This window comes from Tiliqua scincoides, chromosome 2 (genome assembly GCF_035046505.1).
Source record: "Tiliqua scincoides isolate rTilSci1 chromosome 2, rTilSci1.hap2, whole genome shotgun sequence".
Classification (NCBI taxonomy): domain Eukaryota; kingdom Metazoa; phylum Chordata; class Lepidosauria; order Squamata; family Scincidae; genus Tiliqua; species Tiliqua scincoides.
In genome coordinates, this window is record NC_089822.1 from 153626493 (window position 1) to 153639409 (window position 12917).

At 42.9% G+C, this 12917-nt stretch overlaps 1 protein-coding gene across 2 annotated transcripts in view; it reads left to right on the plus strand.

Moving 5' to 3' along the window:
* The window catches only part of SPAG9 (sperm associated antigen 9), a 109112-nt gene that overhangs the window by 36749 nt on the left and 59446 nt on the right, over window positions 1-12917 (plus strand). For both annotated transcript variants that reach the window (XM_066613339.1, XM_066613340.1), the window contains one exon: window positions 2222-2375. In XM_066613339.1, the coding sequence (XP_066469436.1) occupies window positions 2222-2375 (154 nt within the window). The remainder of the gene's footprint in view (window positions 1-2221; window positions 2376-12917) is intronic.

Genomic DNA, 12917 nt, shown 5'->3' on the forward strand with positions numbered 1-12917 from the left:
GAATGATAGGTGCTTTTGGCTTTCCCTCATACCACATATAGCAAAACAATTTACAAGTGTATGGTCAAATGGTTGCCGTTCCATGTTTAATATACTTTTAAATCCATGAGCCTCTGGAATCATAGTGCATTTTTGAAGGGTGTTTGGGTTTGCAGAGAATGTGCTGCTTTTCAAAGAAGGTGCTTCCAGGTTTCTTGCTTCTCTATTGTTGTCCCAGAATGCATCAATGTAGCTGCTATACTTGCATTCAGCCACTAGATGGGGCGAATAATGGAACAAAATTATCCCATTAGTTTCCGTTATTCACCCTATCTAGTGGCTGAATGCAGTATAGCGTATACCAGTGCATTCTGGGGTGACAATAGAGCATGAAATCCAGAAGTGGATCTTGAAAGCTATCTTTAACCCTGAGAAACTTGCAACCTGTGTGGTTTAACAGCGCGTAGGTAGGAAATAGAATTTTGATGCTTTTTTCCTTGTTACAAGGTGTTTTAAAGGTGGCCCCCAGGTGAGTCAAATCAGTGGATGCCAAATCAGTGAATACCGAGGTCCCACATGTACTTGGAAGGCACTGTTAAGTTGCTGGAGAAAGGGGAAAAGATTTGAAGCTTGTATTCCTGGTTTGGGACAAACTACAGTTTCCCATTTTGTCCAAATACAAGAAACTGTGGCTCCTACAAACAATAGTTGGATATTAAACCAGAGTCAGCTTTACATAAACTTAATTATTTTTAATAGTTCTGACTGCAGGAATAGTGCAGTAAGTGTTTGTACAATTCAAAATATCTATAAAAGATTTAGGACAGTAAAGATAAATAGTAACTAAAGTTGCGGGAAAGGGCAAAGCTGTACAAGATACAACTGGAAAGTCTTCCCAAGGTCATTCTGGTTTCTGTACCTTAATGCTTTTACATTATTCTCTGTGACCAACATGGAAACTTGCATAAAAATAAGCAGAAAGGTTTCTTAATGCTTCTAGACTTGCATGTACCTCCATGATATTGCTATATGCACCAGGATGGTATAGTGTAGAGGTTCCCAAACTGGAGTATTAAGATGCCCCAACCAGGGAAGACCTGTTTCTGCCTTAAGGGATGGGGCAGTGGCGAAGGCAGTGATGTGATTGCCGTGATCACATCACTGCCAGAGACAAAGGGGTTTTTTAACTTACCCCTGGCACAATCAGCCCTCTGGAGGGTGCAGGGAGCTCTCAAATCCTTCTGCAGAGCTCCTCAAGGGGGGCAGTCACTATTATAGCCTCACCTACCTTACAGGACAAAAGAAGAGAAAGAACTATGTTCATAGCCTTGAACTCCTTAGAGAAAGGGCAGTATAAAAATGTGAAAAATACGTGTAAATGGTCAACTCTCAGCACAAATCAATGCTTGTGTACTCAGAAGTATGTCCCATTGAATTCAATAGGCCTGACTCCCACTTGCGTGTACAGGATTGCAGCCACAGAGCCCGTGGTGCGCACTGTCGCAATGTGCCGTAAGGCACATTTGTGAAGCTTACTGCAGGGCCAGTGTCCGTGCTTAGCGCTGGGCCAGCGCCCGGGCCGGTGCTGGGCTAGTGTCAGGCGGGCGCCTGTCCTCTGCCTCTCAGTGGTCGCACAAACCGCCGAGCCACAGCACAGTAAGCGGGGTGGGGAGGGGGGCAGGGAGGTGGCGTTCCGGGGAGGGGGAGGCAGGTGGGGGGAGGAGGTGTGGCGGGGATGTGGGAGGCAGGGAGAGGGCAGGAGGGAGGCATTCTGGGGGAGGGAGGGAGGTGGATCCTGCATCTGGGATCCTGTGCATTAGTATGGGGCTTGGCACTCTACGTGAACACCTTTACTCTACCCTACTTGAGTAGCCCCACTGCGGGGCTACTTCCCTTACCCGGGAGAAGGGGATGAAAGTCCCCTCCTGAGGTGCCGCCTGCGGTAGCCCGTGGTGCGCAGGATCCGGCGGCAGCAGTTTTTGGTGCTGCCGAAGGTGCATGCCATGGGAGCTCAGTCTTGGGCTGCCCATCACTGTAAAAATGTTTACAATTTTTAATGATTTCTGATTTCTACAAAATTGGATGTCGTCTGTTCTTTAAATATGTAAGAAAGTACTTTTTGTCTTAAATGTGTTTAATTTTTAAAAATATTTTTAAATATCGGCTCTTACCATTTTGCTGAGATTCTTAAGCAAATACTGTGTCAGAAACAAAGGCAAATAATTTTTTTTCTTCCCGATAGAAAGGAGCGTCCTATATCATTGGGCATCTTCCCACTACCTCCAGGAGATGCACTTCTCACACCTGATACTCAGAGAGGAACTGTAGAAACTCCTGGATCAGATAATTGGAAGTTTCATGAACTAAGTCAGCCACGCTCCAACACCAGCCTGAAGGTGAGTTAGTCTCTTAGTTTCTCATGCATGGGGAATTCTTAGTAGTATGTTTCTGATACATTTAGCACGATTGAAACCTAAACTATTTTTGTTTAGTTCCTAAATTTCTAAATGTGAGTCATTCCAGGTAAGTTGAAGGTGAGTTTTTTGTGTGTGTGTTAATGTTTTGATGACTGCGTCTTCAGCTGTACTTGGGATTATGGGAAGCACACAACCTGAATCCTGGTTTTACAGTTGCACTATTTCTGTTAAAAAAAATTGTTTCTCTAGATCAGGTGTGCCCAAACCCCAGCCCTGGGGCTACTTGCTGCCCTCGAGGCCTCTCAATGCTGCCCTCAGGGTGCTCCCAGTCTCCATTGAGCCTCTGGCCCTCCGATGATTTGTTGGAGCCCACACTGGCCTGATACAACTGCTCTCAGTGTGAGGGCAACTTTTTGACCTCTCACGTGAGCTGTGGGATGAGGGCTCCCTCCACTGCTTGCTGTCTCACGTGTGTGATGCAGCAGTGGCAGTGAAGGAAAGGCTGGCCTTGCTTTGTGCAAGGCCTTTTATAGGTCTTGAGCTATTGCAAGGCCTTCATACATTCATTTATGTTCCATCTCTAATATAGTCCTTTATGTAAATTTATTCAAATTTTAAATGTAAATTAATTCTTTTTCCCCTGGCCCCCGACACGGTGCCAGAGAGACGATGTGGCCCTCCTGCCAAAAACTTTAGACACCCCTGCTCTAGATGGATAGAGTGCTTTATAAGGCCTGCATCTTTTTCTTTTCATGAAATTACTATTCCAATTTGCCTTTTTGTTTTGGTGATGACTAGTCTGGTCAGGCTTATGCATTAAATTTTTCACAGGAGAGAAACTCCTAAGAAAATAAATGGGTGTAGAAGTAAGGATAATGTGTATATTTAGACTTTTCATCTAAACCGAGGTGCCCAAACCCAAGCCCAGGGTCCACTTGTGGCCCTCGGGGGCTCCCAATCAGGCCCTTGGGGAGCCCCCAGTCTCCAGTGAGTCTCTGGCCCTCTGGAGACATGCTGGAGCCTGTGCTGGTCCAACGCAACTGCTCTCAGCATGAGGACGACTATTCAACCTCTCACCTGAGCTGTGGGATAAGGGCTCCCTCCACTATTTGCTGTTTCATGTCTGTGATGCAGCTGTGGCAGTGAAGGAAAGGCTGGTCTTGCTTTGTGCAAGGCCTTTTATAGGCCTTGAGCTACTGCAAGACCATCATTCATTCATATAAGTTCCATCTCTAATAAATTCATTTATGTAAATTTATTCAAATTTTAAATGTAAGTTAATTCCCCCCCCCCCCCCCGGAGAGATGATGTGGCCCTCCTGCCAAAATGTTTGGACACCCCTGATCTAAACCGAACAATACTGTTCTGATTACTACTGCGCAACATTATATCAAAAAATCTGCAAACAAATGTTTTCCACTTGTAAAGAATATAAATTCTGTTGGAGCCTGTCATGTGCCTTTTGAGAGTGAAATCTTCAAACATTTCTGATATCACCATAGCATTGTATCCTCTAAAGCAGTGGTTCTTGCACATTTAGCACCGGGACCCACTCTTTATCTGTCAGGACCCACCAGACATAATGTCATGACTGGAAGTGACATTATCAAGCAGGAAAATGTTTAACAATCCTAGGCTGCAATCTTACCCACACTTACCTAGGAGTAAGTCCCATTGACTATCATTGTTAAAAGAATATACATAGCAGCTTGTTAAAAGTACAGGTCCGGGACATTTCCCCAAATGCAGTCGCATACCATGGGAGCATCAAGTCTAATATATTAAAAATAAAATATTGAAATGAATGGGGACCCACCTGAAAATGGCTCGCGACCCACTTAGTGGGTCCCGACCCACAGTTTGAGAAATACTGCTCTAGAGACATGCAAGGTAGCCTTCTTTCACCTATATTGTACAGTATCCATGTAGTAGACATTTATTGTCTGAAAAGCTTTCTGAAACCCACTGACATGAACATTTTTAATTTAAAAATCTATACCATTCTTCAAGTGGTTTAAAATTGATATTATGGAGGCAATTGCATTGCTTGGGGTTGATTGGCTGCTAATTAAAATGAAAGGTGACATTGTCAGCTCTGCCATATCTGTGCATGCTGCTGTGTGGGTAATGTGCAAGTCAAATTCTTTGGTGAAGGGGCATCTCTTCCATCCTATCTAAGACACTGGGCTGTTGAATACTGAAATGCCATATGACTAAAAATAGTCAGGTAAACTGAGAAAAATATTACTTCAAAGTGTGTGCTTTGTGTATTTTTCTTTTGATTTGGGTGCCCTTTGCCATAGCTGTAGAGCCCCTCTTTGCTCTGGGTCTTTGGTGGGTACAGCTGCATTTTGTGGCTTGTCACGATCTAAATGCTCATGTAATGTGTCCCATGCTTCCCCTGTGAAGCATACCCCCCATTCCCCTCCATTTGTGAAGGGATTGTGCCTGCTGTTGTTGGCAACCTTCAGTCTCGAAAGACTATGGTATTGCGCTCTGAATGGTGGTTCTGGAACAGCGTCTAGTGTGGCTGAAAAGGACGATTCAGGAGTGACAATCCCTTCCACACAGGGAGCAAGTGTAGTCTGTCCCTGGTCTGTCTCCCTGGCTATGGGCCTTCCTTTTTTGCCTCCTTGCCTTGACCACGGTGATCCATGCCACAGTGACATCGAGGCTAGATTATTGTAACGTGCTCTGTGTGGGGCTGCCCTTGAAGATGGTTCGGAAACTGCAACTAGTGCAAAATGCGGCAGCCCGCATGGTTACTGGAGGTAGGCTGTTTGACTCTGTCAGTCCGCCTCTCCAGCGGCTGCACTGGCTGCCCAGTTGTTTCCGGGCCCAATTCAGGGTGCTGGTTTTGACCTTTAAAGACCTTTTAGCAGGGGGAGAGTAACTGGCCCACCTCACCCCAGCACTGTCTGTTCTAGTGGCTGTCTGCTGGTATTCATTTGCATCTTTTTAGATTGTGAGCCCTTTTGGGACAGGGAGCCATTTAGTTATTTGATTTTTCTCTGTAAACTGCTTTGTGAACTTTTAGTTGAAAAGCGGTATATAAATACTGTTAATAATTAATAGTTAATAATACTGCTCTGGACCAGGGTATCTTAGAGATCGCCTACTCCTGTACAATCCGGCTCGTCCTCTTAGGTCATCAGAGAAGGCCTTTTTACAAGTGCCGCCACCTGGGGAGGTACTTGGGGCGGTGGCAAGAAATAGGGCCTTCTCAGTAGTGGCACCAACGCTATGGAATTCCCTTCCCCTTGACTTAAGAACGGCACTCTCTCTTGTAACTTTCTGGCGCGGCCTGAAGACCGTTCGGTTTAGACAAGCCTTCTGAGTTCCTGGCCTTTTTAACATCTTTTTAACATCTCTTAACATTCTTTAACATTTGCTCACAGGCCTGATCCTTTTCTAATTTGCTGCCCTATGCTCTTACCTGATTAGTTTTTATCTGTCTACTGTTTTTATGATATGTTACGTTTTTATCTACTTTTAAATTATGTTTTTAACTTGTTTTAACCTTGTTTGTAAGGCGCCTTGAGTCCCTTTGGGGAGAAAGTCGGGGCAAAAATAAAGTATAATAATAATATTAAGTGTCTCTTCAAATTGGGAGAGGCCATGCTGCCTGCCTCCAAGCAGAATGCTCAGAAGCTGGTTGGGAACCTTCTGTCTCAAAAGACTATGGTATAAGCCTATAGCACCCGGTATTCCCAGGCGGTCTCCCATCCAAGTACTAACCATTCCTGACCCTGCTTAGCTTCTGAGATCAGACGAGATCGGGCAAGTGCATGGTAACAGTTGCTGTTGAGGTCCAATCCTAAGGCCTTCAGATCCCTCTTGCAGATATCCTTGTATCGCTGCTGTGCTCTACCTGTAGGGGGCTTTCCCTGCACGAGTTCTCCATAGAGGAGATTCTTTGGGATCCGGCCATCGTCCATTCTCACGACATGACCAAGCCAATGCAGGCGTCTCTGTTTCAGCAGTGTATACATGGGATTCCAGCTCGTTCCAGGACTGTGTTGTTTGGAACTTTGTCCTGTCAGGTGATTCCGAGGTTGCGTCGGAGGTAGCGCATGTGGAAAGCGTTCAGCTTCCTCTCCTGTTGTGTGCAAAGAGTCCATGACTCACTGCAGTACAAAAGTATACTCAAGACGCAAGCTCTGTTGACCTGGATCTTGGTATGTTCTGTCAGCTTCTTGTTGGACCAGACTCTCTTTGTGAGTCTGGAAAACTTGGTAGCTGCTTTACCGATGCATTTGTTTAGCTCGGTATCGAGGGAAAGAGTTTGAGAGAGAGAGTTTGAGAGAAAAAGATTGTGCCTGTGGGGGTGGGGGTGGTGTAACTTTGAAGTTGCAATACATGAGAAATTAAACTGCGCAAGTATTATGGTTCAGAGATAGTATAGTATAGCAAGTATGCATTCCTTAAGTTTTAAGTGGATATTAAAATTGTCCTCATAACTAATGTCCATTTTAAACTTGTTCAAGATCTTCATAGTACTCAGGGTTGTTTTTGTGCGAGTCGCTGAAGTACATTTGTGCCTCTTTCTCGCTGTTTTGCATTGCGTGTGACTATTAATATGGGAGAGACCATGAAAGGCAGTTTGTTGGAAGATCCAGCTAAATGTCACATTCTGTCAAGCAATTGTAAACCTACAGTACAAAAAGCACTTTAGTCTCTTCTGTAACTCTTAGACTAAATAACATTTGGGAGGGTGACAGGGAGAGGCTTCTTCCAGCTCCCAAATATAAAATTTAGCAAAGCCACCTGTAGAGGAATCTTAATGGAAATGATGTTGGGTTATATGTATTTTCTACCAAGGTTTTCCTTCATAACTTTCTCATCAATATACACTCTCAGTTTTAGAGAAAGCCTTAACTAATAATTGCCTGACATTTCAAATGTAGAAGTAAACATGTCTTAATTGCAGCAGTTCAGTAAAATTCTAATTTTGAAACTGGGTTCGTGCCTGTATTTGTAAAACAAATCAAGCTAATCTCTGGGATTTTCCTTAGCCCACTTCTGTTGGCAGTCATGCTGGCTGTTGTGAGCTCTTTGTTTGCTAAGGTCAGTGGTCTGTGTGCTGCATTCTTTTGTGGATGCAGTTGGAATACAGAAGCTGAGAAATGTTTGAACAAAGCCAAGCTTTTCCCACTCTGTGGGGAAGCTCTGCAAGTAAAGTTGCTAAGTTTACTTGCAGTTTGTGGATTGTTGATGGATGAATTTTTAACAAGAGGCACAACTGCATTGCTGGGGTTTAAGGAAGGTTGGAGTAGTAGGAGAAACTGTCATCAAAGGAGGAATGATCTTGGGGGTGCAGATGTAGGAAACATTTTCAGGACAAGTGCTCAACTGGGGCATGGTATAAACCAGGGGTCTCCAAACCCTAGCCTGGGGGCCAGATGCGGCCCATGGCCAGCCTCTATCCTTCCCATGGCCAGCCTCTTGTCCCCTGAAAGTCTCTGGCCCACTTTGCCAAACATGACTGGAACTATGCTCCAGTTACACCTGGAGGGTGTTCTAAGGGCCAGAGAGGTTGAATGAATGAGCCCATTCATTCATTTATTCACACATCTAAGTTCCATCTCTAATTTATTTATATAAATATTTCATATAAACTTTTTTTCCGGCCCTCAAAATCATGCCAGACATTTGATGTGGCCCTCAGGCCAAAAAATTTGGAGTCCCCTGGTATAAACTATAAAGGCATGTCCCTGAATGACAGTGTGCAGTCACTGTAATAATAATAATAATAATAATAATAATAATAAAACTTTATTTTTATCCCGCCCTTCTCCCTAATGGGACCCAGGGCGGCTAACAACATATTAAAAACAACAGATTTTAAAAACAGTAATACATAGAAAATAAAAACATTTAAAAACCCATTACAGAGGCCATAAAAACAGTAGTCAGATTAAAAGACAGCATAAAAGAGCAAGTCACCGAGGGATCAAGCCTGTAAAAAACTAAAAGATGTATAAAAATGTTAAGAAGGCCAGAAATCACTGTATGTTCTGCCTAAGCAGGAAACACATTGTGGAGATCTGCCTAGGTTTAGAAGTCTTCTGCATAAAATGATGCCGCATGATAGTATACTTTAGAGAGACTATGTAGAGGGGTAGAGTGCTAATTCTAGACCGGGGTGTCCAAACTTTTTGGCAAGAGGGCCACATCATCTCTCTGTCACTGTGTCAGGGCCGGGGGAAAAAAGAATTAATTTACATTTCAAATTTGAATAAATTTACATAAAGGAATATATTAGAGATGGAACATGAATGAATGAATGAAGGCCTTGCAATAGCTCAAGGCCTATAAAAGGCCTTGCACAAAGCAAGGCCAGCCTTTCCTTCACTGCCACAGCTGCATCACACACATGAAACAGCAAGCAGTGGAGGGAGTCCTTGGCTTGCATCTTTATGCAAGAGGTTGAATAGTCACTCTCACACTGAGAGCAGTTGCGTTGGGCCAGCATGGGCTGCAGCATGTATCTGGAGGGCCAGAGGCTCATTGGAGACTGGGTGCTCTCTGTGGCCAGGATGTAAGTCCCTGAGGGCCACAAGTGGCCCCCGGGCCGGGGTTTGGGCACCCCTGTTCTAGACCAAAGAGTTGCAGTTATAAACCAGAATCCTGTGATCTACTCAGGTAATTAGTTCTTTGTGCCTACGGGTCACAGTGTTGCTAGGGGCAGCAACACCCAGGGTGGGAAATGCTGTCACGTGATATCACATCACTTCCAGGTTCTTCCAGAGGAAGAGGTGGCAGCTGCTTCTCGATCTAGGTATTGCTTCCGTTCCTCCTCTTCTGGGAGCTCTCGTTGAGTTAAAAATAAATTAGAAGAGTGCAGGCTTCCCCCTTCTAATTTATTGTTAACTTGAGATATACTGCATGAAGAGGAAGGGGACGGAAGCCAGACTGTGAAGGCATCACTACCTTAATTACGTGTAATTAAAAGGAGGAACAGGAGGAGAAGGCAGTGGTGGTGCAGGACACGCAGTGCCCCCTTCTGGCTGGTACCTGGGGCAGGCCACCCTCCTGCCCCCACACTTTCTGCACCAGTGCCTAAGGGTGCTTTTGCATTTATGTTTCTTGAGCAGGTAACCTCCGTTCTGTATGACAAAAAGACTTTTGAAACTGCAGGGAATTTGCAAAAGCAGTTTGTAGCATGCCTTGGACTGGGGAGAGCTTATTTTTGCTATTCAAAAGCAAGGAGTGTTTAAAAAAATGAGCACACCCACAAAGAACCCATATTGCATTTATTGCCCCTTCTTTGTTCTTTAACATTGTCATTCCTATAGGGGCCCATTCTAATAATATTTTGTGTTTGGTTTGAAAAAAAATAAAAATCCTATACGGGATGAGTGCAAGCCTTTAAACTAGCTCTTTAGATTAGGATCCTAGAGCAGTGTTTCTCAACATTTGTCCTCCACTGTACCACTAAACATGGTCCACCTATTCAAAGTACTACTAGAAGTAACTGATGTTGATATCATCAAGTGGTGATGACATGTGGTGAAGTCATCATCCAGATGACTTCTGGGTTGGGAGGCCAGATGCAATGCGACAAACACATTAGCAGTGCAATCCTGGGGATTGTGTCACTGCCCTAGCCCCTCTCCCGCAAGAACTTACTAAAGCTCCCTCAAAGTTTGAGAAATGCTGGTTTACACAATGTCTTAGGCTACAGTACTGTACACACTTATCTGGGAGTAAGTATCATTGAAATCAGCAGGGTTTATCTCTGAGTAGACCTGCCTAGGATTGCGCTGTATATCTCTCAAAGTGATAGTCAATAGCTTGTGAGTGCCTCAGGCCCTATGTAGTTCTTTAATCCATGTTGACTTTTTAAGAGCCAACAAATTGTGAACTGGGATTGTAGAGAGCTATTCTTAGGTCTGCTTGCCAAAGTGTCATCCATCATAGTTGTCATTTTAACATATACTGTACATGCAAAATGTTTAAAATGTAATGAATATGCAACTAATATTCATTTACCACAGTATGTATTGCACTGATGTATATGTAATAGAATATAGGGGTGGGCTATAATTCTCTTTTCTATGTACATGGTAAAACATGTATTTGCTACCACATGTTTGAAATAGCCAAAGCTAGCAATGGAGAATTTTAACTCTCTCCTGCCACTCATTTAGGTGTTATAAAATCATCCTACTTGGTTTGGGTTTTGGTAGTTGGGACAAATCGGGCTGGAGACAGTGAAGTGACTTGTCTTTTTAATATTTATGTACAAGAAAAATATTTTGTATTTTTATATTTCAGAATAAAAATATATTCACTTAGCCTCTAATAAGTGTACTTAACAGCATGGTTTGAGTTTGGCTTTTAATTATTACCATCACCTGTTGGATGGGGAAAAACTTAATCCAAATAAACACATGACTGCAAACAACATACCTTTATTTTAAAAATGAATTCCCATGAGTTTATTACACTTGGATCTCATCCTTACTCTAAGGAGCTCAGTGCAGCATACATGGTTTGATATATCACTTGCTTTGAAATGAAGGATTTCTAAGACTTGGTCTGTGTGGTTATGCCAATGTAAATAGGGTGTACTTGAAATACTACTTTATGTACAAGCTAAGTGATCCTTTTTTTAAGTTTAAGATTAGACTGTCCAATGTTTTATGTTCATAGACGTGAAATATCAAGAGTTCATCATTTGGTCAAATCCACTGCCAAAATATAGTCCTGTGAGCTTCCAAAGAGTAGGTTAACAACATTGCAAGAATTTGGGCAGGCAGTAACATGAGTGTGTGAGCTTATTTTTCAGCTTGATCTTTTGTTCTTGGAAAAATGTATTATCAGTCCAAAATGCTCCCTTGCTTCTTATTTAAAGCCTTCTAAAAAAACTTCATTTTTTTTTGCTTGTGGCACTTTTATTTTTCCCCCTGGAAGTTCATGAAAGAAGTTCTTGCTGAGGCACTGGGAATGGCCTTGAAACTTCAGTTATTTTTAGATACTGCACATTTCTTTTCCACAGGGAAGTGCTGCTTGAATTTATACTGTACTTAAATAGTTCAGTTCCTAAGATGACAAAAGAATTTCTTTATCTTGCCTTTTGTTTCCAATAGCTTCAAAGCAGCTTGTTCTGTGTGTGTAGAAATAATTATTAAATTACAGTTAAAATCACAAAATAATTGTTTTGAAAAATGATCCTTTTGGATGTACAAGTCATTAAAAAAAGTCAGCTTCCATTAAGATCACAGAAGAAAGAATATACTTTCCTTGGCAACTTGAAGATAAGATGGCACTGAGCAAACACGTCTAGGGAAAGAGTGTCACAATTTCAGCAACTTGCCTGAAAATACTTCTTTTCCTAAGAAGTCAGTTCCACTTATTTCAATTGACTGACTTTTCAGTATGCGTCTGACCCTCCAGCTCTGCTCTCTCAAACGGTAGAAGTGAGTCACAATCCACCAAGAGTCAATTATGAAGAAGATTTACTAGGTTTGTTTACCCTGTTCTCCCTGCTTTAACCTTCATTATCTTTTAAATTACATTTTGCTATCAGATATAAATTGTGATGAGGTTTAAGGGGTAATGGGACCTTTCTGGCACTGAATATCCTTATGCTTGTTTATTGGTTCAGTATGGTTTTAAATCAAATTATAACCTTTCTTATGTGAAAAATATCGGAAGACCCCATTTTATTCTCCTGCTGTATGTGACCCTCTATGTTCTTCATCTTCCAGGGCAACTAGAAGGGCAGAGTTCCTCTGCCTGTTTAATGGTCAGCCATTTAACCTGAGGCTGCTACAGCCCAGAAGTTCAACATAAGTAAATTTATGTAATCTAATTTTTAAGTACTTCTTTAGGTGAAAGTGACCATTACATGTATAAAATATACAGGCAGACTCATGTATCCACTGACTTAGTTATCTGTGGGGGGCACACTTGCCCTGTGTTCATTAAAGTTGTTTAGAGCTTTAGCAGGACAAAAATGTTCTTGCCTTTACAGGTCACTATAAGCATTCAAGCTTATAGCGATGTGCAGACAGGCTGCCGGCAGCCTGAATGCTTGAAAACACTGGATCGACGCAGCCTATATGTGCGTCACTATAAGCTTGAGTGCTTTTGGTGACCTGTAAAAGCAAGAACATATTCACCCCAGTAAGGCTCTAAACCAGTGATTTTCAACCTTTTTCATCTCATGGCACACTGGCAAGACACTAAAATGGTCAAGATGCGCCATCGCTTTTTCGACAATTGACAAGGCACACTGTGCTGCCAGTGGAGCACTCACACCCCCCAATGGCCCTGCTAATAAATGGTTCTCTCCCAAATTCCCGCAGCACACCTGGGGGCCATTTGCGGCACAGTGTGCCATGGCGCAGTGGTTGAAAATGACTGCTCTAAACAATATTAATGGGTGCACAGGGGCTATGTGTGGGTGGGGACACGGAGACAGATGCCCTGTATCCACAGTTTCCATATTCACAGGGGGTCCCTGGAACGTATCCCTTGTGGATATGGGGCATGCCTATATTCTGTTGAATT